Here is a 23,324-nt window from a genome sequence, read left to right on the forward strand (position 1 = left end):
AGTTACCAATTGAAAACACTGAAGTGCATGTATCTCATTGTTTACTGAGGTTATGCTTAAGATACAATGCTCTTACTAGCTTAACTTTGTACAATCCTATGCAAGCTAAGCTATCGGACTAAGATTAAATTAAAACAGAAAGCCCAAACACCTTGTGGAGATGAACAGTGCAACAAAGGGAATATAAGCACGCTTCCTGTCTATACCCTATTTAGTTTGCAAAAATGCATTGTTGCTTTGTGTGCAGGCTTGAGTGGATGTCTGATGGGGGGACAGTGCTTGAACTGAAGTTTGCAATAGTGCTGCTAGTGTAAATATTGCCAAGTATCTCCTTTATTCAAGCACTGTTTCCACTTGATTGCCAGGGAAGCTAAAGCATGCCAAACTAACCAGAGAAATATATTTTATATCCTCTTTATCTCTAGGAGTTCAGTGTCCCAGGCTTCACAGTCACTCTTTTGTGATTATACATGACTTAAATGAAACTTTGTTTTTCAGGGAGCAAACTACTGCACTGCCATCTCCTTGTGAGTGGGACTGGGAGCACAGCTGTACATCAAGCCCAAAGCGTCTCACAGCAAGTAAACAGAGACACTCAAAAATCGTCATTCCTCACAAGGTACTAGTCAAACTGCATGTTTGAACTGGCCATCAGTTTAAAATGATGGATACTTGTCATGTGCTAGCTATAATGTTCATTCTTTTAGCTATGATTTTAAAAGGTTTTAAAAATTGTACTTAATAGAGTACTAAGTTGTATTCAGAACTAGTTTGGATTCCTGAAGCAACTTAGAATGAGCACACGCACATTTGCTGAAAGCTTGATGAAGTGCAACAGGCCTCCAAAAGAGGAAAGACTTCTGCAATGAACTCAATATTCTGCTAAAGTTATGCAAATAATAATGCACAAGCCTGTACTAGTTCATCTCTTAGCTAAACATTGGTAAAGAATGGATTTAATCTATGGTGATGTCTTCAGCAAATATAAATATTTAGCATGGATTTGGGGATAAATAAATTACTTTAAGCATGGAGGGTAATATTAATGGGAATTGCTTAGTGACTCAGTAGAGTCCTGGGAAACAGAATAGCCACACACAGGGAGAGCTGTTTTGCTGCATATTTTCTTATAGTACATCATTAAGGTAAATATAATCCTTCTGGCATCTTAACCTTGCTTTTGAAACCTTTTCTCAAGTGCTTCCACAGAGAATATAAAATGCGTCATTAGTTTTATGTGTTGATCAAACATGCTTGGCTTGTTTTTTGTAAGTCATTAACAGATGACAATTTTAAGGGAGCAAAAGGTTTTTATGCTGGTGTGTTGCAAAATTGTAATTAACTCATCTTTCATTCTTGAGAGATGAATAGCTATTGCTGCTTTAGTAATTTACTTGGAAATGTGGATATCAGTTGTCCTGTCCTTATAATTTGTGATATACTGAACCAAAACTACTCATCTGTTAGCTTAATGTTCTGGGAGTGAGAGCAGAGGGTGCTAGTTAATAAGACTCTAAAGACATGAAAGAAAAGTAAAGAAAAAAAAAGTTGTCATTATATAAAACAACAAATAAGCAAGCCCTGTTCACTTAGGGCACTGTATGATAGAAAATACGATACAAGAGTATCAGTGAAGTGTAGCTAGAGAGGAATGTCCCAGTTGAGGTTTCCAGCAGACTCTAGCATTTTCCTTAAACTAAAAACTTTCAAGGAGATGGTATAGTATGCAAACTTTACACCAGGGAACGGGGATACTTGCAAGCCCAACTCTTAGTGAAAGAAACTCGGGAACTAGTGTCCACTAGAGAAATGTGTCTTGGAAGCTGCATCCAGCCACCTTGCCTGTGGGCTCCCAGTAGCTGTGGAACTGGCAAGTGAATGATTAGGGTGGCTGTGTCTGTCTGCTTTCTTCCTGGTAATGGTTCTCACTATTCTCCCTTGAACTCTCACCAGCTCATTTCAATCCTGAAAAACAGCACCCAAAAGTGAGCATAGTACCCCAGCTGGGGCCTTGCTGTTTCTTAATGGGGCTGCAGAACTGCTTTGTTTCTTAATGAGCTCGTCAGCAGGAGGTTTGCCAGTATAAATAGGATGGGGAGAGGCAGAGCTTTGAAGCATAGTTTTGTGCTTTAAAGGACTAACTTGGCTGAAGAACTGCTGTCTGGAGCTTTGTTTTTTAAATTAACCTCTGTACTAGAAAAAAATTAACAAAGTTTTGTGTGTGATACATCTTGTGCGTTCTGCATATTCTTTTGCGTGTTCTTAATAAGTATAATGATCTCCATGAGAATGGGATCTTTGTTTTCTTCACTGTCTTGTCTTAATTAATTTGAGCTGTAACAGTTGATTACCATGGTAAAGTTTTTGATGTCGTAGGGCTTGAATTCTAGAGAAGCAAGACAGATAAATTGCTAAAAGCAGAAAATTGTTTCACAGCCTTGCAAGGAGTAGTCAAGAAGCATGGAGAAGAGAGGAAGGAAATGAGAAGTAAGCAAAATGAATGTTCAAACAGAACGTGCTCAGTGTGGTGCCTTCTGTTTAAAATGAACAAATTAGGGTTGGGGAAGAGATTTCCTTTCAAGTGTTGATACACACTTTTGTATGGTGTTCGAGGAGAAAAACAGTATACACTTGTGTGGTTTGGATCTGTTTAAACTACTTTGTTATTTCATTCTTTAGAATAACAGTACTAGCTTTTGTAGCTTCTTAAGTTAATAGAGGTCCAAGTGCGTATGCCAAAGAAAGTTGCTTCAATTTGCATAGTCTGTGGAGGAAGAGGGGGGTGTGTTCAGGTGAAGTCACCGTTAAGTCCGTTTCACTCCAACAATAGGTCACACTGTTTAATTTGCTTGCCTTACTGGTGTAATTTTTCAAGACACTGCAGTGTAGTTTTGAAACATTGCATAGATGAAAATTAAGAAATACAGTCTATTTATTCTAAACACATTCTCCCCACTATCATTTTTTTACTGATGATTATCAAACACTTCTGCATATTCTCATGCTGATATTTATCTATCCTGTGAAACATGCTATACATCTGTATTTTCTAATTCACATATCCTTTGCAAAGACATAGTAACAAACAAAACAAGCAGTCTTCTGGGTTTTAGCAGCATAAGCCTGTGATGTGTGAGATCTAGTAGAACTGATGACTAATATTTCGAAACTGTTGAGAAAAATATACCATATTAGTGTATTTCATACTGTTAGTATCTCTAGCGCTGTTCCTAGTTGTTCTGCGTATAACAGTGTTTGTCATAGTAATTTTTTCAGTATTATTTTCTGTGAACTTGAAATTGAGTCTAGAACAATGGGCTTAGAGCAGTGCTGCTTCTTGCTCTAAATCATTATCTATGTGTCTTAAACTTTGTTGATTTCAAGTGTCTAGGTAAATCTGTATGTCTAGGTTTAAAAGAAAAAATCCTTACCATGACAACGTCAAAATAGGTGGCCATGTGAACTACAGAGGATTTTGTACTGTTGATTACCCCAGAGAAAGTATGTATGAAGTGCAGGATACTGTTTATGTTGGGCTCTGTGTTTCTTCCAGGGGCATCTGTGCTTTCTAAAATAACAGCCTTAGAATTGCTGCTTTGAAACCTGGAAAGTGTGTATAGCTGTGCATCCTTAGACTAGACCAGAGATAGCCAACCGGACTCTGCAAGCTGCATGCCAAAAATCGCTATGCTGCATAATCACAAGCTGTACTTTGGAAGCGGAGACAAGGGGCAGGACAACGAATGTGTCATTCCGCTTTAAGCGGGCACTTGTGTCATGTAGTCGCTCAGGAATGATAGGCTAATTCAGGTGGAAGAGAACCTCAGGTTTCTAGCCCAACCTCTTGCCTAAAACAGGGTCAGCTGTGAGATCAGAACAGGTTGCTTGGGGCTTTACCCAGTTGGGGTTTGAAAACCTCTAAGGACAGAAATGGTGCAAGCTCTCTGTGCCCTGGGCCCATCGCTTGGTTGCCCTCATGGGAAAAAAAATTTCTCCTTCTATCTATTTGAACTTTTGCCCATTGTTTCCTATCATCCCACCACACACCACTGTTAAGAACATCACTGCATCTTCTCAATCTCTTCCATCAGCACCAATGGGCTGCTGTTAGGTGTCCCGAAGCCATCCTTCCTCCAGGTTGAACAAGCCCAGCTGCTACAGCCTCCTTCTGTAGGGCCAGTGCTTCAGCCCCCACCATCTTGGTTGCCCTCCATCAGATTCACTTCTACACATGGTAACAACTGCTGAGATAGTATTCGTGGCTTCTCTTCTCCATCACCCCCAAGACAGAGGTTAAGATTAATGTGCCATGCATGTGACTTAACCCCAGTGTAGAGCTGCATGTTTGAACCATACGTAGCTCCTGAGCAGCTCCAGAGTCAGAGGTCAGCTACCTACACATCCTCTAATCCTGAAGGTTGAATCTGTTAGGGCCTAGTTTACTATATAAAGAAGCAGACATAATTGGATTTATGAATCATTTAAGTAGGACTGGGCTGACTGATTTGTGTGATTTTGCAGGCTGATGACAAACAGCAGTCTAAAGAGATTGCCTGGAAGGGAAGAGGGAAAGGCTGTTTGGCAACATGGTATTTTTAGAAACTTCTGCAGTGCCTTTCATCAGAGGATTGTGAACACTTGCTTAAAAACAAAAACAAAATTGACATCTCTGTTCAGACAGTTCAACAACTGGACTAGCAGCCTATACTTCCAGTATCTCTTGCTGAAATTGGTTCCCAGTTCTTTAAGGAGGTTGCCTGTTTGCCATGCTTTTTAGCAGCACTACTAAGTGTTGAACTTTGACATTTAAAAAAAAAAAAACCAAGAACTGATTGTCAGATGGGCCAGTTAAAAGGCTTGATGATGGGGAGGAGATGGACAAAGCCTGAATCACAACCTGCTAACCAATCTTGGTTGCTGCAGGCAAGTTGCTTGTTTTAAATTTGCATCCCGTAGTGTTAAATGGGTGTTCCTTCTGCTGATGCTGGAAGCAGCACAACTGCTTCATTCACAGTAGCATTAGATAATTTATGGAATATGTCCTAGGTTTTGCATGACTCAAGCTAGAGCAAGTGATCTCTCTAAATTAGGGCTACCCAGACCACAGATTCAGTCTGATTGTAGGCAAACAACGTCTGCCTTGATTACTTAAACTGAAAATCTCAATGGGAAATGTGGTCACTGGAAGTTATTTGCATGTTTCTTATAGAGTTAATACCAATTAATGTTTCCATGGAAATTAATTTTAAAATCTCTACACACCTATATAACATTTCATGAAATCCCTTGCACATGATACTGCTTTGAACAGTTATTGTACATGCAGAATAGCTGGTCCTAAACACTGCAGATGACAAAGCTGCACGTTTGTAGCCCAATTTGTGTAATTTTGACATGGCGTTGGTACCTAGCCTTTATTCTTCATGATGTAGTATCCCTTCCAGGACTGACTAGAAACATACCTGCACCTCTCGTTTCAAAAGGAGACAATGAGTGAGAAATGCATGCAGCCATGCCTCCAAACACTCTGAAGTGCTCAGAGACCTGCATAGACAGACCATTTTGCTGAGTCTCCTGCTCCTCTTCTGCTTGTGCTGCTGTCCCAGGTCAGTTTTGGCTAGTTTGTAGGCATTCTGTGTAGTCACTTGTGATCCACAATGCAGAGACTTGTGGCATTTAAGAGAAGTTATATCCAATTACACACTTTAAGATGTGCTTCTTTGAACTGCAGTGTAGGGGTTTGATTTTGTTTTCCTTTGGCTTTCAAGGGAAGAGAATGGGGATGCTATCCCCTCATGGAATAGCTGTTAGGTGAATTGCGTGCTTTAAGTACCTTTTCTCCCTGCCACAGGTGGCAGGAACTTGTGATGCCAAAGGAGTTCCTGCAGCTCTTCTCATTGGTTACACTGCTTTCTTGTATTCTTCCATTTTTTTGTTTAGGTGGTTGTCCTGATCCGATATCGGGGAGGGTTCAATACGATCCCAAAAGCAAGATTAAGACACAAACGAGGTCAGATGTCGTACAACCTTTTAGCTTTATTTTTTTATGAACAGGGGGATAAGGACTGTATATGAAGAGACAACCGGGAGAGCAGGGAAGGGCAAAGAGACAGAGAGAGAGATAGGGAGGTAGAGAAATAGAGAGATAGTGAGATAGTGAGATAGAGAGGTAGAGAGATAGAGAAGGCAAGGGACCAAGTCGGGGATGAGTCTAATTACCACCACTCCGAGTCCAGTGATGTTCTGTTAGCTCCCTCTATGCTGTCCAAGCGTTGCAGGTTTTGTCGAAGCAAGTCCCAGAAGATGCACGAGGAGAAGAGGAAGAAGGAGAAAAGCCCCGCCACTTACTGGAGCACGTGCGCCCCTTTATATAGGGTCCCACACTCATGCGCAGATCGCAGCTGCGTACACGCCGTTCGTGCAGCATGTGCGGTACATGCTGCCTCCTCAGGAAGCCTTTTCGCGCCCTGGCTCTCGCACATGCGCATGGTGGCAGCGCTCGTCCGCAGACCGCGGGGGGGGGGGGCAGTGCCCTCCGAGGCTGGATGTCAACGCGGGGAAATGGTAGTGCAATGGCAATGTCGAGACAAACTACATACAGTAGCAGTCTGCTACAGTGGTATCATCTTCCCCTTGTAAGGCCTCCCTGTGTATCCACTTTGGAAGGATAGCTTGGTTAAAGGGCAGAACAGAAAGTACTTAGGAAGGTCTGAAAGTCTGTTCTCTGTGGTTGAATTGCTGGATAAGTAACTTGAAAATTTTGATTACGTTGATAGTTACATCAGTCTGTGCCATCAGTATGGGCATCTGGGCACTTGGCCAAGCTCTAGTGTGAGCATGAGCACTAGAGGTCACTTACTGCTCGCATTTGCAAGCTCGTATGGGATGATTTATCTGCTTATTGTGGCAGAGTAGCTGTTTGCTTTGAGAGAAGAAATAAAGCAGAAAAAGGTATGTGTCCTCTTTTACAAGTAAGAAATTTTATGAGCAAACATGGGAAATGTTTTGATATGCCCAAATGGATTGTTTTCCATCTGTTATTGCAGGAAACTGAATGGAGACAAACTGATAGGCCCTTTCCAGGTGATGACTCCTGGTAAGGAATTGAAAACCAGCCTATTTTGCTTGCATAACCGTGGTCAGTTCCTGCACCTGTGTTGCCCGCACCTCAGGCTGGCTAAATGTGTTTGCCTTGGTTGCTGTTCTATAGCTCAGGGAAGTACAGCCTGATAATTGTTAGCCATAACACCACGTGGCCTTGGTAAAATCACAGAATGTACTGGAAAGATGCTCTAGGCCAAGCCACAACTTTTGTCTGGAACAAGAAGTAATCCTCCTTGGTCTTGGATGGGATAGGCAGATCCTTACATTGCTCTGAGTGGCAATCCCCGTGCTTCTCAACAGGCTGTGTCTAGTGAGAGAATCACGTGCTAGCTCTTTGTTTCCTGCCAAAGCCTGTGGAGGAAGGCGGCTGCAGGAGACTGGTGCTCTACATTATGGTGCCATGAACATGATACGTGTGATAAGAGACTGCAGTTACAGGGATCTAGTGGATCTCCCTTCCTTGACCCACCTTATGTCTGACAACTGCTCTCTTTGAAAAAGTATATTACCATCTGGCTGAAAACAAAAATTCATCTTGCAGCTAAATCTACATAGTCATATGCAGCAAAATCCTACCATATCCTATCAAAGTGAAAACCAGCTCATGTTATTTTCATCATGTCTTGTCATTTCAAGGAGGTATATATTGGACAGTGGCTTTCTCTGCTGATGCTGTGGTGTAATAGCCTATGCTGATGTTGCAGCCAGTGCTAGCTCTTTGGAAAGTTACCTCCAGATCGCAGAGCTGTGCAGAAGCACTCAGCAGTGTGGAGCGTGGCAGCTGTTTTGCCTTGCTTTGCTGTGTATCATGGAGAAATTCTTGGTACCAGATGCTATTACAGAACCCCATGTATGTGACGAGCCTGGCCCCCTGTGCTTCATTTTTCTAGGTGATCTTGACTTTGGTCGTATACTGGACTGCTAGTGTTGCAACAAAAGTTGAATGGTATCACTCACTTGGAAAACTGAGCGGAAGGACCAGATGAAAGAAGAGCAAAGTTCATGCTTTGGCATTTTTCTGCTTTTTTCCCTCCAAATTTGAGGGTAGGCCATATAAAGTAACATGCTGTTTGCATTCTTTTTCTAAAGCTTTGGCTTAAGAAAGCTCTTCCCTTACAGTTTGTCCTCATTCTTAATTTCTTCCTTCTAAGAGTTGATTCACATATTGACTCATCCACCCAAAATAATATAACTCCAGGAAGACAGTAGCACTGGGAAAGAAATCTTTATTTCTGAATACAAGTGTGGTTGAACTTCTGCCAGTCTTTTCCTCTGTAGTGCTTTTAGTGACTGGTCATTTCTGCAAGCTCTTGAGAATAATGTTACCTCAAGAGCATGTTTTCTTAAAATATGTAAATACATTCTGAAAACCAAGCAGTTCAGCTTCTGAATTAATAGCAGCAGTGTTGACTTTGAGACTGATGTTGAAGGGACGTTAGGTGATGGAAACCCAACCAAGGCTGCAGACTTGGGGAAGCCATCAAGTGTGTGTGGGGGGGCTTTCAAATCAGTGTCCTCCTATAAACACACAAACAGAAAAGGTAGAAAGGACTGTTGCGATTCTGTCGGACACTATCCACAGCCTTATTTTGTCAGAAAGCCTCACATCAGAAACACTGCCTGGGCTTGGACCATGGGCCCCATCTCTCCCTTTTACCCTGTGACAGGCGTCGGCTACTGGCTGCTGCCAAGGGCAAGAATACAAGAAATATTTTTGTAAATGGAGAATAACAATTCTTTTCTTCCCAGGGAGAATGAAAATGTTTCTTTGCCTCCCCGGGGCGTTTGCAGGCTTGATTGGCTGGCAGCGGAGGGCGGCCGGGCCCCGGCAGTACAAAGTCGCTCTGTGGCGGGCTCCTCAGTGCTAGCTTTGTCCCGGTCAGGCTACGGCCGCCCCCGCCGCTCGGGCCTCCGGCGCAGCCCCTTGCCCGCGCCGCTCCCGCCAGCCGAAGCCTGACCGGTTTCCTCCGGCCCGAGGCGGACAGCGAGGCCGAGGCGGGGGTGAAGCATGCCCGAGTCTGGCGGATTTGACCGCTAACGCCCAGGGCCACGGGCGGCAGCAGCCGGCGGCGCAGCAGGGCCGGCGATGTTACTATGGGAGCAGCGCAGGGCTCCGCTGGGAGCGAACCACGGGAGCCCGCAGGGGGGGCGGAGCAGGTCGGTAGCCTCCCCGTCGCCCACCGCGCTCTTCCTCCTGCCGGGTTCGTCCGCTGGCAACCCCCGCCCTGGCCGTGGTAGTGGCTCCGCGGGTGGGCTGGCTCACGCCGCGGGGTGAGCGGTGTGTGCGTGCGTATAACACTTACCGGTGTTAACGGGTATTTCAAACCCGCTTAATGTACCTGTGGTCGCGGTGACGCTGCCTCCGAGCCAGGCCGGGAGTCCTTGCCCTTCAGGCAGAGAAGCCGCTTGTATGAGTGGGAGGACCTGGTTAGTGCGAGCTTCGGGTTTGCTCTGTTCTTCCCCAGAGCCCCCGGCTGGCCAGTGACACTGCTGGAGCCGAAGGACGCTGGAAATCCCGTCGGTTTTTTCAGTTAAATCGGAGCAGGGAGCTTCAGGTTGGCGGGCAGGAGCAGAGGCGCGTTCAGCTCTCGGATGCGTGAACTTGCCTCTGTGTCACGCTAGCCTGTTTCTTACATCTTGAATGCTGGAAGACAAAACATAATTTTATATTTTAAATGCTGGTTGTGCTCAGGATGCAGGTCTGTTTCAACTGAAAATACTCCTGTTTCTGTTGAGAAACGAACTCCCAAGTTTGAAAAAGAAAATCCTCTTCTCCCTCTCCATGGCCTCTGCTTGCCCTTTTTTTTTTTTTTTTTTTTTTAGGACTCTTCAGTTTTTGTGGGAAAACGTGTTTTCCTTCACCTATTGCTGAACTGCAGTAATTAATACAGCTATGAAGCACCTAGGAGTAGCAAGCAGCATCTGTCAGGACTGGAGACATCGTGTGCATGCCAGTGTGCAGGAAACTTAATTTATCTGTAGCCATCTCCCCCACCCCTGCTAAAATGTGGATGGAAGCCATAATCAGAACTTACTTATGCCTCATAGTTTTTGTGGCTTGTAGATTAATTAGTGCTGTAACTATCCTTTTTGTGTACAGACTCTGTGTGTGTTGGCCTATATCCCGTATTGCACATGTTACGGGCATTTACTGGCCATAAGTGAGCTACGTACCAGCTGATGCTTTCTTTTATGCAGTTATTTCCAGTGTGGTGTGGTTTTGGGTTGGTTGGGTTGGGTTTTTGCTCTTTGTTTGTTATGGGGTTGTGCAGGTGATCTGGGTACCTATCCCACTCTTACTCCACCCTTCTTGTTCTGTTATCTTCATCATCTCCTATACTTGTCTGTCTCATCTCTTCTGAATTCATCTGGTAAGGTCTGTGACACAGACCCCACTGTATTTGACGCATCTGTTGCTGCAGTACATTTAGTGAAGTGTAATGATTTGCTGATTGTTCTGGTGAGAGAAACATAAATATCCATGACAATGTGTTGGTGACTTGCCTTGCAGGGGTCCCTTGGGGATGAGGTTTAAATGGGTTGACCTGAGATGGCTGGAAGGCCTGACTCTGCATGCGTGAGCTATAGTAGTTACAGAGCTTGTATTTACAGATGTGCGCTTTAGATGTATGCTTACATGACTACTGCTTAAATTCTTCATTTAGACAAAATCATAGTGAGTATGGAATGGTTCCTGATGTAAGAGACCTTGCAGTATATTTCAGCAAATAGTGTACTGGTAGACCTGCTGTCAGTCTCCTCCCATTTGTCTCAAATAGCAACATTTTTTAGACCTGCTTTTATCAATATTGGCAGAATCCTTGCCCTTTTGAAGTTAATGACAACACTTCCATTGACTTAATAAAAAGTGTGCACTGTCAGGTCTCTACTGAGTGTACGGGGTTTCTTCAAACTGTATTAGGGTCTGCCTTTTGTGTAAAGAAATAGGAATTAAATGGTTTGGATGCAGCTTCTTTTTGTTTCACAGCTGTGAGTTCATCCAGTATGGAAGTAGGTTGTGTTGGCTATGAAGTCAGTGGCAGCTTCTCTGCCAGCAAAAAGGGAGTTTTGGCTGATTTTTTGATTCAGTTGCCAAGGTAAGCAGCTCTGGTGCTGGCAGGATCCATGGCGGAGCATTCTGGCAAGATGCACAGGGGGTTTCCTGAACCGGGGGAACCTCTGGAGGAGCCGAGAGAGCTGCCAGGACCCCGCTGCTCACACCACAGCGGCTGACGGGACCTGGGCAGGGCCAGCAGCAACGGTGGCCAAGCTGCCCACAGATATAGAAGAAGCCCTTAGGGAGCACGAGCAAGCAGGAGCGCCGCCAACAGGGTGGGCAAATAGGGCGTGGCATGGCAGTTTGTGCGGGAAGGGCGCTGTAGCTCTGCCGGCTCGACAAGGGAGCAATGGTATCCATGCGGCAGAAAGCCATGGCCTCTCTAAACTCTGTCCCCACCTCCACTGGCACAGCTTCCCAGACAGAGCTCCAGTGGGAAGATGCTGCCACCCAGGTGTCAGGCTGCAGGCTGTGCCCTACTCTTATGGCAGTACAGGACAGCAGTAGTGAGCGTGCCTGGGGGAATCTCCGCTCCACTTAATGGTAGAGCTCTGCAAGGAGAAGGCCTATCAGGGACTGCGTGAGAGAGAGACTGCTGGAGTCAGACCCTACCTTCCCTGGGATAGGCACAACAGGCAGACAGGACACATGGTACGGAGGATTTCCTGTCCTCTTTCCGCCTGGCTGAGCACAGTGACTTAAGGGATAGGGGACAATAGCGACAAGTTCATGCCTGGCACAGCAGACGCATCTGCCCCATGACTACTCCACCTTCCCAGGTGCCCTTGCATAACAGGTACGAGGCTCTGCAAGTGGAAACGAACCATAACAATGACAGTGGTTCATCTAGCTTGGAGATGTCGCCAAGGTCTAGTCTACGCCCTGCATCAAAACTGCTTCTATAAAGAAAAAAAGACAAGTCATTGTCGTAGGAGTCTCCCTTTTGAAAGGAACAGAAGACCCAATATGCAGACTAGACCCATTTCTTAGAGAAGTCTGCTGCCTCCCTGGGGCCTGGGTTAAAGATCTGAAGAGAAAGCTTCCCAAACTAGTACAGCCTTCAGGTTACTATCCATTATTGATTTTTCAGGTAGGCAGCGGGGTTTTTGATCATAGATCAGTCTACACAACACCAGGCAAGCTGGCGACAGGAGTACACCTGTCTGTGGTGGGTTGACCCTGGCTGAGGGCCAGGTGCCCACCAGAGCTGCTCTATCACTGTCCTCTTTCATTAGACAGGGGAGAAAAGGTACAATGAAAAAAAAAAAAAACAACTTACGGGTCGAGATAAGGACAGGGAGAGATCATTCTCTAATTATCATCACAAGCAAAACAGACCGAACTTAGAGAGGGAATTCATCTTATTTATTACTAAGCAAAACAGAGGAGAGGAATGAGAAATAAAACCAAATCTTAAAAACACCTCCCCCCACCCCTCCCATCTTCCCGGCCTCAACTTCACTCCCGGCTTCAACCTCCGCCCCCCCCAGCGGCACAGGGGGACGGGGAGTGGGGGTTACGGTCAGTTCATCACGCAGTGTTTCTGCTGCTTCTTCATCCTCAGGGGGAGGACTCATCGTTCCCCTGCTCCAGCGTGGGGTCCCTCTCACGGGAGACAGTCCTTCATGACCTTCTCCAACGTGAGTCTCCTCCACGGGGTGCAGACCTTCAGGAGCAAACTGCTCCAGCGTGGGTCCCCCACGGGGTCACAAGTCCTGTCAGCAAACCTGCTCTGGCGTGGGCTCCTCTCTCCACGGATCCACAGGTCCTGCCAGGAGCTTGCTCCAGTGCGGGCTTCCCACAGGGCCACAGCCTCCTTCAGGTGTCTCTACCTGCTCTGGCGTGGGGTCCTCCACGGGCTGCAGGTGGAATCTCTACACCCCCTCATCCTCCCTCCATGGGCTGCAGGGGGACAGCCTGCTTCACCATGGTCTTCACCACGGGCTGTAGGAGAATCTTGCTCCGGCGCCTGGAGCACCTCCTCCCCCTCCTTCTTCACTGACCTTGGTGTCTGCAGATGTTCTTACATCTTCTCACTCCTCTCTCTGGCTGCAAAAGCGCTCTCTAACTGTTTTTGTCTTTCTTAAATATATTATCACAGAGGCGCTGATTGGCTTGGCCTTGGCTAGCAGCGGGTCTGTCTTGGAGCCGGCTGGCATTGGCTCTATCAGACACAGGGGTAGCTTCTAGCAGCTTCTCACAGAAGCCACCCCTGTAGCCCCCCTGCTACCAAAACCTTGCCACGCAAAACCAACACATTCCACCCCTCGCCTCTGTGAATCACATATTTAAGAATTATCATTAAAATATACATTCAACACAAAACTTCACAAACACTAATCACATCAACAAAGAAAAAGAAAAAAGAATTCCCCACACCAAAATCAAAACAACACTATCACAACACCAAACAAGAGTGGACAATCTACACACAAAATCTACCTCTAGTCCCTTCGCCACTATATCACTCTCAAGTTACGTTCAATGTTTTGCCCGTTACTTCTTCCAATTACTATCCTTATTTCGATTTTTCTCGTGCCCCATGTTGGGCGCCAAAAAGGACTGTGATGGGTTGACCCTGGCTGGGGGCCAGGTGCCCACCAGAGCCGCTCTATCACTCGCCTCCTCAGCAAGGCAGGGAGGGGATAAAGGAAGGTAGAGAAAAACAACCCCAACCTCATGGGTCGAGATAAAGGCAGTTTAATGTAGCTAAAGCAAAAAGCCGCGCATGGAAGCAAAGCAAAAAGCAAAGATTATTCTGTACTTCCCATCAGCAGGCGATGTCCGGCCACTTCCTGGAAGTAGGGCTTCAGTATGTGTGCCCCTTACTCCAGAAGACAAACATTGTAAAAAAAAAAACAACGAATGCCCCCGCCCTGTTCCTCCCCCTATTCTCAGTTTCTTACTGCTGAGCATGACATCATATGGTATGGAATATCCCTTTGGTCAGTTTGGGTCAGCTGTCCTAGCTGTGTCCCCTCCCAAGATCTTGCCCACCCCCAGCCTGCTGCTGGGGAAAAAGAAATGTTGGAAAGACAGCCTTGATGTGTGCTGGCACTGCTCAGTAGTAGCCAAAACACTGGTGTGTTATCAACAGTTTGCTAGCTACCAATACACAGCACAGCACCATAAGGGCTGCTGTGGGGAGAATTAACTCCATCTCAGCCAGACCCAATACACTGTCTCAAAGAGGGAGAAGGATCTTTGCACAGGACTTAACAGGGCTCACTGAAAGAGCTTTAAACTAAATGGTGGAAGGTCTCACCAAACCACTTTCCATCATTTATCAGCAGTCCTGGCTAACTGGGGAGGTCCTAGTTGACTGGAGGTTAGCCAATGTGACGCCCATCTACAAGAAGGGCTAGAAGGAGGATCTGGGGAACTACAGGCCTGTCAGTCTGACCTCAGTGCTGGGTAATGTCATGGATCAGATAATTTTGAGTGCCATCACACGGCACATACAAGACAGCCAGGTGATCAAGCCCAGTCAGCACGGGTTTATGAAGGGCAGGTCCTGCTTGACTAATGATCTCCTTCTATGACAAGATGACCCGCTTAGTGGATGAGGGAAAGGCTGTAGATGTGGTCTATCTGGACTTTAATAAAGCCTTTGACACAGTTTGCTACAGCATTCTCCTAGAGAAACTGGCTGCTTATGGCTTGGACAGGCGTACTCTTTGATGGGTAAAAAACTGGCTGGATGGTTGGGCCCAAAGAGTTGTGGTGAATGGAGTTACATCCAGTTGGCGGCCGGTCAGAAGTGGTGTTCCCCAGGGCTCAGTCAGTACTGGGGCCAGTTCTGTTTAATATCTTTATCAATGATCTGAATGAGGGAATCGAGTGCACCCTCAGTAGGTTTGCAGACAACACCAAGTTGGGTGAGAGTGTTGATCTGCTTGAGGGCAGGAAGGCTCTGCAGAGGGATCTGGACAGGCTGGATTGATGGGCCAAAGCCAATTGTGTGCAGTTCAACAACGCTCAGTGCCAAGTCCTGCACTTGGGTCACAACAACCCCATGCAACACTACAGGCTTGGGGAAGAGTGGCTGCCTGGTGGAAAAGGACCTGGGGGTGCTGGTTGACAGTTGGCTGAACATGAGCCAGCAGCGTGCCCAGGTGGCCAAGAAGGCCAATAGCAGAAGTAGTATCAGAAATAGTGTGGCCAGCAGGAGTAGGGAAGCGATTGTCCCCCTGTACTCAGCACTGGTGAGGCCGCACCTTGAATTCTGTGTTCAGTTTTTGGCCCCTCATGACAAGACAGACATTGAGGTGCTGGAGCATGTCCAAAGAAGAGCAACGAGGCTGGTGAAGGGTCTAGAGCACAAGTCGTATGAGGAGGGAACTGGGGTTGTTTAGCCTGGAGAAGAGGAGGTTATTGCTCGCTACAACTACCTGACAGGAGGTTGTAGCTAGGTGGGTGTTGGTCATCTTCTCCCAAGTGAAAAGTGATAGGATGAGAGGAAACGTCCTCAAGTTGAGCCAGGGGAGGTTTAGATTGGATATTCGGGAAAATTTCTTCCAGGAAAGAGCTGTCCATCATTGGAACAGGCTGCCCAGGGAAGTGGTTGAGTTACCATCCCTGGAGGCATTTAAAAGACATGTAGAGGTGGCAGTTAGGGGCATGGTTTAGTGGTGGACTTGGCAGTGTTAGGTTAATGGTTGGACTTGATGATCTTAAAGGTCTTTTCCAACCTAAACGATTCTATGATCTTTTCTCCTGCCTATTTTTTGAGACTGTGAGAAAGCTCATGTTTCTTGCACTTACTGAACTTGAGTAGGGAGAAATTGTCAGTGTGGCTCCTGCAATGGTTATATTCCTTATATTACTATTATTATTAAGGCCACAATTCTGTTTCTTTTGTAAATAAAACAGTTTGTTCATTATTTTGTAGAAAAAGACAGAAAAATAATCTGGAGACATACTACAGCTATGATTTCTAGTTTCCTCTTTATTTTTCTTAATGAAGCTATACAAAGAATATAAAATTGAGAACTGTACAAGGAATTCTATTTTTTACACCTTGTGATTTTTTTAAGGCACATGAGCGTTCAACTGACATTGGAAACATTTTTGGAGTCTTTTGTGTAATTAGTGGAAATTTCCAGTGTTTTCTTAGGAAGCTTACGTCACTGATGCTGTAGGAATCTTGTTCAAATGACCTGAACTGTATATGATTTATGAGCCAGATAGTATATTGTAATTCATGACTGTGTTAAAATTGCAAATGAACTTAAAATCATTTTGTATTTCAAGATCATATTTGAAATGTATTTCTTACCATCAAAATTAAGAACTTGCCTAGATTTTTGTGGATCCGTGCTGATAAGAGAGACATGTACTGCAAATTCCAGCCTTAAGGCAGAATTATGTTCCTGAATGCATTTTAGCTGGAATGTACAGTGGAAGCGAATATATACATGCAATTATTCTTGATGCTATGTAAGAATAAAGCAACATCTAACTTACTAAACAGCAGGTGAGATGCCTTCATGAACCCTCCAGGCATGTCTATCCAGTAACTTAAAAACACAGACGAAAATGCTCCTCTAAGGCCTATAGTGATAGCAGTTAACTAAGCAGGCACGTGATTGTCAGCAGCTTTCTGGGTATTTGTGCCTTGTGTTGTGCCCTATTAAATAATCAGAGAGCAATATCTTTTTACATATTCTGCTACTTGAGTCTCTAGATCTGATTAACAATACTGCATTAGTGTTTCACAACTGAATTTTGGATAAATGATTCTTGTTAAAAAAACCACAATATCGAAAAAGAAAAAATGTTGCAAAAAACCAGTTGTGATCTAACAGCTTCCTTATACAGTTACAAGATATTATACACCTATCCATTATTTATTTATCTGTTACTTAATAATGTATGTACTCAGCCTGCCATATCTTTCCCTTGCACATGTATGCCTATTCTGTGATGGGAAAGCATTTCGTTCGCTCACCTCTTACGATTCTTAGTCAGTAAGAGCTTTTCAGAGAGAATGTAGGATGTTCAGCTAGATTGTCATTCCAGGCTCCACAAACAAAGCTGTGAGAGGCAAATTATTGGCCTTTGACTGAATTGAGGAGCTTGCTGCCAGGGTCAGTGCTTGGCACTAATTGCTCTTCTTTCTGTGTTCCAGCACTGCAAAAATCTGCTGGATAATGTGGGTTTCTTCCAGTGGCCAGGGCTGAGGATTCTTCAATCAGTGTTTCAGAAGCTTTTTGAAGAGTTACAGAACAGGATGAGAAAGAATTTACATTTTTGATTACTTTGTTTTCCTAAGTAGTTTTTATTCCAGAGATAGAAAGTCAATAGTTTTGGTTATTCTATTCATAGAGTTGATAGTTTTTTTTTAAAAAAAACAATTGAAGTGACAGTAGCATAGCATGTGTGTGTGCTCCTTAGATGAGGCCATCAGAAGTCCTGATTCTGTGTAGAATTGTACTTGCATTGTTTTGTCTGTGGACTACATAATGATTACAGTTTGACTGCAAATTTTTATTTTCCAAGACTTAAAGTTTCCTGAAAGTCTTGAAGTTTAGTGTCAAAGTAGGGATGTTGTTCCTGACGCAGTAATTTGGCAGAAACTCCCTTTCAGTTGCTCACAGTTGACAAATACTTGTATGTGCATTACCTTGTATGTGTATGATGTGATAAAGTACATCAGGTTGCAAAAATCCTGGGGTCAGACTTCTAAAGACATAGTGTTGATTATAGATGGATGCCTGCTGGCATTTCCTATAGCTGCTGTGCACTCAGTTCCACTTTGGCAATTGTGCTTCCCTAGCTATATCTGCACTAATAGTTTAAGGATGGGTTAAGATGAGGGAAGAAGGTGGGGAGATCTTCAGTCATGCTTCAGACACATTTGTCAAGCTATTGCTAAAATGTGAAAAGCCCCTTACCAGAGTACTGTTGGTACATCAGTCTTTGCTGTCCCTTTGGTCTATGTGAAATACTTAATCTAGTCTGACATACGGGGATCCCTTGAGTATCTTTTGTAGTTTTCTCTTTGACTTTTTGTTTGACAGGTTGGTTTTTTTTTTTACCTGCCACCTTATTTTAAACATTGCTATGGTGTTAAACTACAGATTTTCATTCATTAAATTTCATCCATTAACTTCTCTGTAATAATCTGACTTAATTTGCCATTCTTTTCCAAGCTTTCTTTTCCTGTTTTACCTTGTAGAAGCCAGTAGATATGTTCCTAATGTCTTCTGCAGCAATAAGGGTGGACTAAAACTCTTGGATCACAATGATTTGAAAAGAGATAAAATTTTTCTCACCTTTCTGTAAGGCTTGTTTGTCTATAGGGCAGGTACGTAACTTCTTTCTCTTTCTGATGGGGAAAAAAGTAGAGCACTTTGTCACGGTTTGCTTCTGCTTTGTGTGTCAGAAGGTCCTTGAAGTGTATAATGCTCTTTTATGTGGCTCAGACCACAAGAAGAAAACTTTGTGTTCCGAATCTCAGTTGAGAGTGAACTTGCAGTTGCAACCAAAATGAGGTTAATGGAAGCATTTTTAAACCTTAATCATTCCGAGATGTTTAATTTCCTTTTAGACACATATGCAAAAGGGTTCTCTTGTTTTTCTTTCCCAGTTCTTTTCAAAGCCTCGTGTGGTTTATGAAAGTGACTGATAGTCCTTTCCTTGCAAAAGGAGGAATAAAATTAGTTCTGTCACTCCCTGATCTTCTTCTGGTCAGTTTATTCTTTGCGTACTTCAGTTTGCAGTTCAGCGGAAATGGTACTGTTTCATATGGATGTGTCAGTTTGGTTTCATTTAATGGTTGGAGCAAAGCCTGAAGTTCCTTACATTGACATTACATGCATGTGAACTGTTGACTTGGTAGGCAGATTGCATCAAGGGTTCTAATTTCAAATTGTTCTGCAGACATCCTTTCAAGTGCAGCAAGAATGGCTGCAGATAAACTTGGATTAGTGCTTTGGGAATGAGTCAGCCGATTGAAAGTTACTGTCTTAATACTAAAGAAAAGGGAAGCTGAAAAGGAGGCTGACAGTGCACAAGAAGCTGTGAAGGAACATGGCCAGGACAGCTGACCCAAACTGGCCAAAGGGATATTCCATACCATATGAAGTCATGCTTCGTATACAATTTGGGAGAAGCTGACTAGCAGCTTCGGGAAGTAGCTGGGCATCAGTCAGCGGTTGGTGGGCAATTGTCACATCACTTGTTTTGTATATTTTTTTAATCGTCATCAATCATCCTCATCCTTTTCTGTCCTATTAAACTGTCTTTATCTCAGCCCACAAGTTTAACTCCCCCCCCCCCCCCCCCCCGATTCTCTCCCCCATTCCACTGAGGGGGGGTGGCGGGAGCAGTGAGTAAACAGCTGTGGCTGTTTTAGCTGCCTGCTGGGTTAAACCACAACAACATCCAACCTTGCAAAAGGATTGAGGAGAAGGAATGTAAAATACTTTAATTTTACTGCTCTCATCTGCTCTTCTGTTGTCTTCTTTCCTCAAAGTGTTTTATTAGTGTCATCAGGCACGTGGTGAGTTTCAGTGTAACAACTTTATAGTGGATAATAGGTTGCTGATGATGCTCTCCCAGAAAAATTCAGAGCTGTGGGGAGCATATACAGTTAGTTTTGTTGCTTGAAAAAGCAATTATAGTCCTTTGGAGGCCCTGAGGAGGAAACTTTGCTATGAACAAAGGGATTTTGAGTGTGTTCTACAGAAGCAGGTGCAGCTGGCTTAATCCACTATTTCATTGTAATTGAGATGTTGGGAGGGGCTTGGTGATTTTTTTTTAATTTGTTTGCTTGTTTCCTCTTCTTCCAAATGTACTGGAAGGAGTATCAGTATAAGACTTACAGACCTAAACCCTTCAAATGCAATCCTAAGATTTACATTTACATCCATGCATTCCACTGTGTGGATGACAGAGAAATTACTGAACTCCCTTTTGCAACAGATTTTGCTTTTGTTTTAGACAAGACATGTTAAATTTTAGGGGTGAACTTCAGCAATGCTTTGCAGGCTGTTGAGACATCTTGAAAGAGGGAGAGGTTAGTTGCTTAAAACCTTGAATGAGTATGGTAGAAGAAGGAAAGGAGTGTGGAGAGGTATGACTAGCATGAGTAGAAAACAGCTAAGAGTTGGGTAATAAATCAAGCTGTTTTGGCATGTATCTGAACGATGCTGAACATATGACTTCAAGCTCAAAATGGCTTAATTTGATAGACATTTGATATCTTTTGAATTGTCAATTTTTAAACTTGTTTTTTAACAGAAATTTGAATTAGGTTCTTACTTTTATGGATGTTTAAATGCATTTAAAGTTTTTATTTATCTACCTTGTGTGTCAGTGACCTTCTGTTTGACGTTTGTTTTGTGAGGTTTGTGATATCGCATTGATAGTTGTATGAAATGCATTGTATTGTGTGAATTTTGTGGAGTTTTAGTCTTGGATGTGGTCAAATGTACAATTACAATTTATGCATTATACAGAACCATATTCACATTTATTTCCATCAGCCAAGAAAAGAAAGCTAATGTGACAGTAAGTAATCTGACTGCCACAGGAATGCTCAAACAAAAATAACATGCTTCCAAGAACACAGCATATCGTTCTTCATAGAGTTAGAATGAAGGATATTAGAAACCTTAATCGGGAAAGAAAATCTGGTTTAGTTTGGAACTAAGCACGGAAACTAACAATTGTACCATTGTTTGAATTGTCTTGCGTTATGACTGGATGATTAAATATAAATGCTGGCCTGATTGGATTGTATTCCAGCAATGAATTGGCCTTTTAAAAAGCAGTTACAGGAAGCAGTAGACAGGTACCTAGCTTGTTTTTCTCAGATTCGGGAGCTATAGTTGTTGAATAACGAAGTTTATGTAATCAGAGTCCGTAAGGACCACAGAATAGCAGAAATGCAATTTCTCACTAGTAGTCACTTAATCTTCTGCTGCTTGTTTTGCTATTTGAATTAAGGGTGCAGGAAGCTGAAGCATTCAAAAACAGTAGCAGTAGAAGGTGTATTCAACTGAAGTTGAATAAAATTGTAATCAGTGCTTTGGACCATGTAATGCACATGGTGATTTGGGTTTTATTTTCAATTTTTTATTTTAAGATGCTACAAAAGAAAGCTATGCTTTGGCTGCAGACAATAACTGATTCTGAAATGAAACACTTAAGCAATGGTGGCTGCACTTAACATTTTTCAAAGTAAACTTAAGGGATTTTTAAATTAGTTTATCTAGCATAATGAAATTGATTATGCACATCTAGTGAGTTAAATTTACCTCCCCATCAAGTCCTGATACTGCAAGTACATGAGAACAAACTTTTTTTTTCACAATGCCAAGCAAAAAGTGGTCATCTTGAACTTACTTTATGAATAAACTGCTTGAGCACTTTGATTTTCAGACTTCATTTGCATGGGCATCTTAAGTAGCAGAAGGTACAGAAACAGTGAGACTGGAATGAAATATGTTGGTTTTTACAGTTAAAGTGAATGAGGGTGGTTAAGTCAGAGTGAGCCTTTAAAGCTGGTGTTGGTTAGGTGAACTGAAAGTTTAGTGTCCTTTCAGTAGTGTTACCTTCTTGTAGTGTATACAAAAAAACTTATCAGCACCTTAGTCTGTGTGCCAAGATGAAAATCTAGGAAAACTACTTTGAAAATGAAACAGCAAATAAACTCTCTTCACTTTCCAGTGTGTGTATACATAATGCTATATACACAAGTGTCATTGATGTGTTCAGCTGATCAGCCTTTTACCTAGATTAATTTTGATCTTCAACAGAAATTGCCTGGCTTCCAGGTTTTTATCTCCTGAAGCCTTGCTGTGTGAAAAAGAGGTGGCGGGAAAATCTACTTCATTGCAAGATTGGGCACCTGTAGTTCCCCAAGAGGTGAGGTTTGTTCTTTTCTTTGGAACCCTTTCAACAACGATGGGAGAGTAAATTAGCAGTTTCAAGGCTTCTCTGCTGGACATGTGCTGCACGTCCCAGAAAACCTGGAGAAAAACAGATTTCCTCTGTGAAGCAATGTGTGAAAAGGAAGAAAATTTTGATGAACAAAATGTTAGTTCCCAGAGTGTTATTTCTCAAGAGGTAGAAGTTGTTTTCTAAAAATGAAAATAATTTAAATCTTTGCTGCTTTTTTTTTTTGGGGGGGGGGAGGGAGGAGAGAGAACAGGATCTGTTTTCTTCTCAAAAATGGCAATTTGGTATTTCAATTGAAGCTGTTCTCTCACAAATTTTGAACAATTGGTTGCTTCCTGCTGGGGGAAGGACTGGAACAATTGCAACAGCATTTCACCAGGGTAATGATGGAACTGTTGTTGGGCAAAAGATAGCGAAGGGAACTTGCTCCTCAAAGAGAACTAAGCTTTATTTTAATAAGTTTTAGGTTTTCAGTAGGTAAGACCTGTGTATCTTGCAGCTGTGTTTTGAATACAATGAGTTTCTTTTTTTCTCCCCATCTTGAATAGGCTTTTGTTTAGTTTGTAATGGGATATTGTACTGGTTTTTGACGATGCATATGTATGCATCTAAGCTCAGTAGAATTCAGTGGTTACAAGTGTAAACTACTCCACTCATGTCTTCTACCCCATCCCAGAAAAGTTTAGAAGTTTTGCATGTACATTTTTAATTTGTATAGCATGGGAAGGTTGTAAATTTATGTTGAGTTTCATGTTCTGAATTTATTACACTCTGCTGGTTAAATACTGCTTTTTTGCCCTTCTCACTGTTCTTCTCTCCCCGCACTTGATAATGATAAATGAGGACCTGCTTCTACAGCATAACATCAAAGTAGTTCAGGTAGCTGTTTTTGCACTTACCTCCTTCCAATAGTTAGAGAGGGAACAGGCAGTTGTTAAGAAGGTAGGTGTTCAATAAGCATCATACTTTTAAAGAGGCACTACACAATCCTAAGTAATTTCTGGGTACTGAACTGAAGTGATTAACTATTGTTCTTACTGGCAGAGATCACAGGTACTGTGAAATACAGGTGAATGAATTTTAGAAAATTCCAGTGTGTGTGTGTGTGTCACGTGACTTTTTCTGGTGTAATGAGAAATTATGCCTCCCTGTCAGCAAAATCAGGATCTCATGGTACTTCTTGAAAGTGTAAACTTTTTATGCTCAGGTTAAAAGTAACCTGGAAGTAAAAGCTTCAGTCCAAAAGTGTAACTAT

The 23,324-nt window shown here is 43.2% G+C and overlaps 1 protein-coding gene across 7 annotated transcripts in view; it reads left to right on the forward strand.

Annotated features, from left to right (window-relative positions):
* TJP2 (tight junction protein 2) overlaps nt 1-23,324 on the forward strand; it is a 73,188-nt gene that overhangs the window by 12,329 nt on the left and 37,535 nt on the right. For 2 of the 7 annotated variants that reach the window (XM_075739237.1, XM_075739240.1), the window contains exon 2: nt 503-619. The exons of 2 other annotated variants lie outside the window; for them this stretch is intronic. Coding sequence is in view for 1 of the 5 variants with exons in the window: in XM_075739234.1 (XP_075595349.1) it covers nt 9,199-9,261 (63 nt within the window). In the remaining 4 variants the exon portion in view is untranslated. Of the gene's footprint in view, nt 1-498; nt 620-8,964; nt 9,262-23,324 lie in introns of those variants that run through there. 3 more of the 7 variants (XM_075739235.1, XM_075739236.1, XM_075739234.1) reach the window with 2 other exon arrangements.

This window comes from Balearica regulorum, chromosome Z (assembly GCF_011004875.1).
Source record: "Balearica regulorum gibbericeps isolate bBalReg1 chromosome Z, bBalReg1.pri, whole genome shotgun sequence".
NCBI lineage: Eukaryota > Metazoa > Chordata > Aves > Gruiformes > Gruidae > Balearica > Balearica regulorum.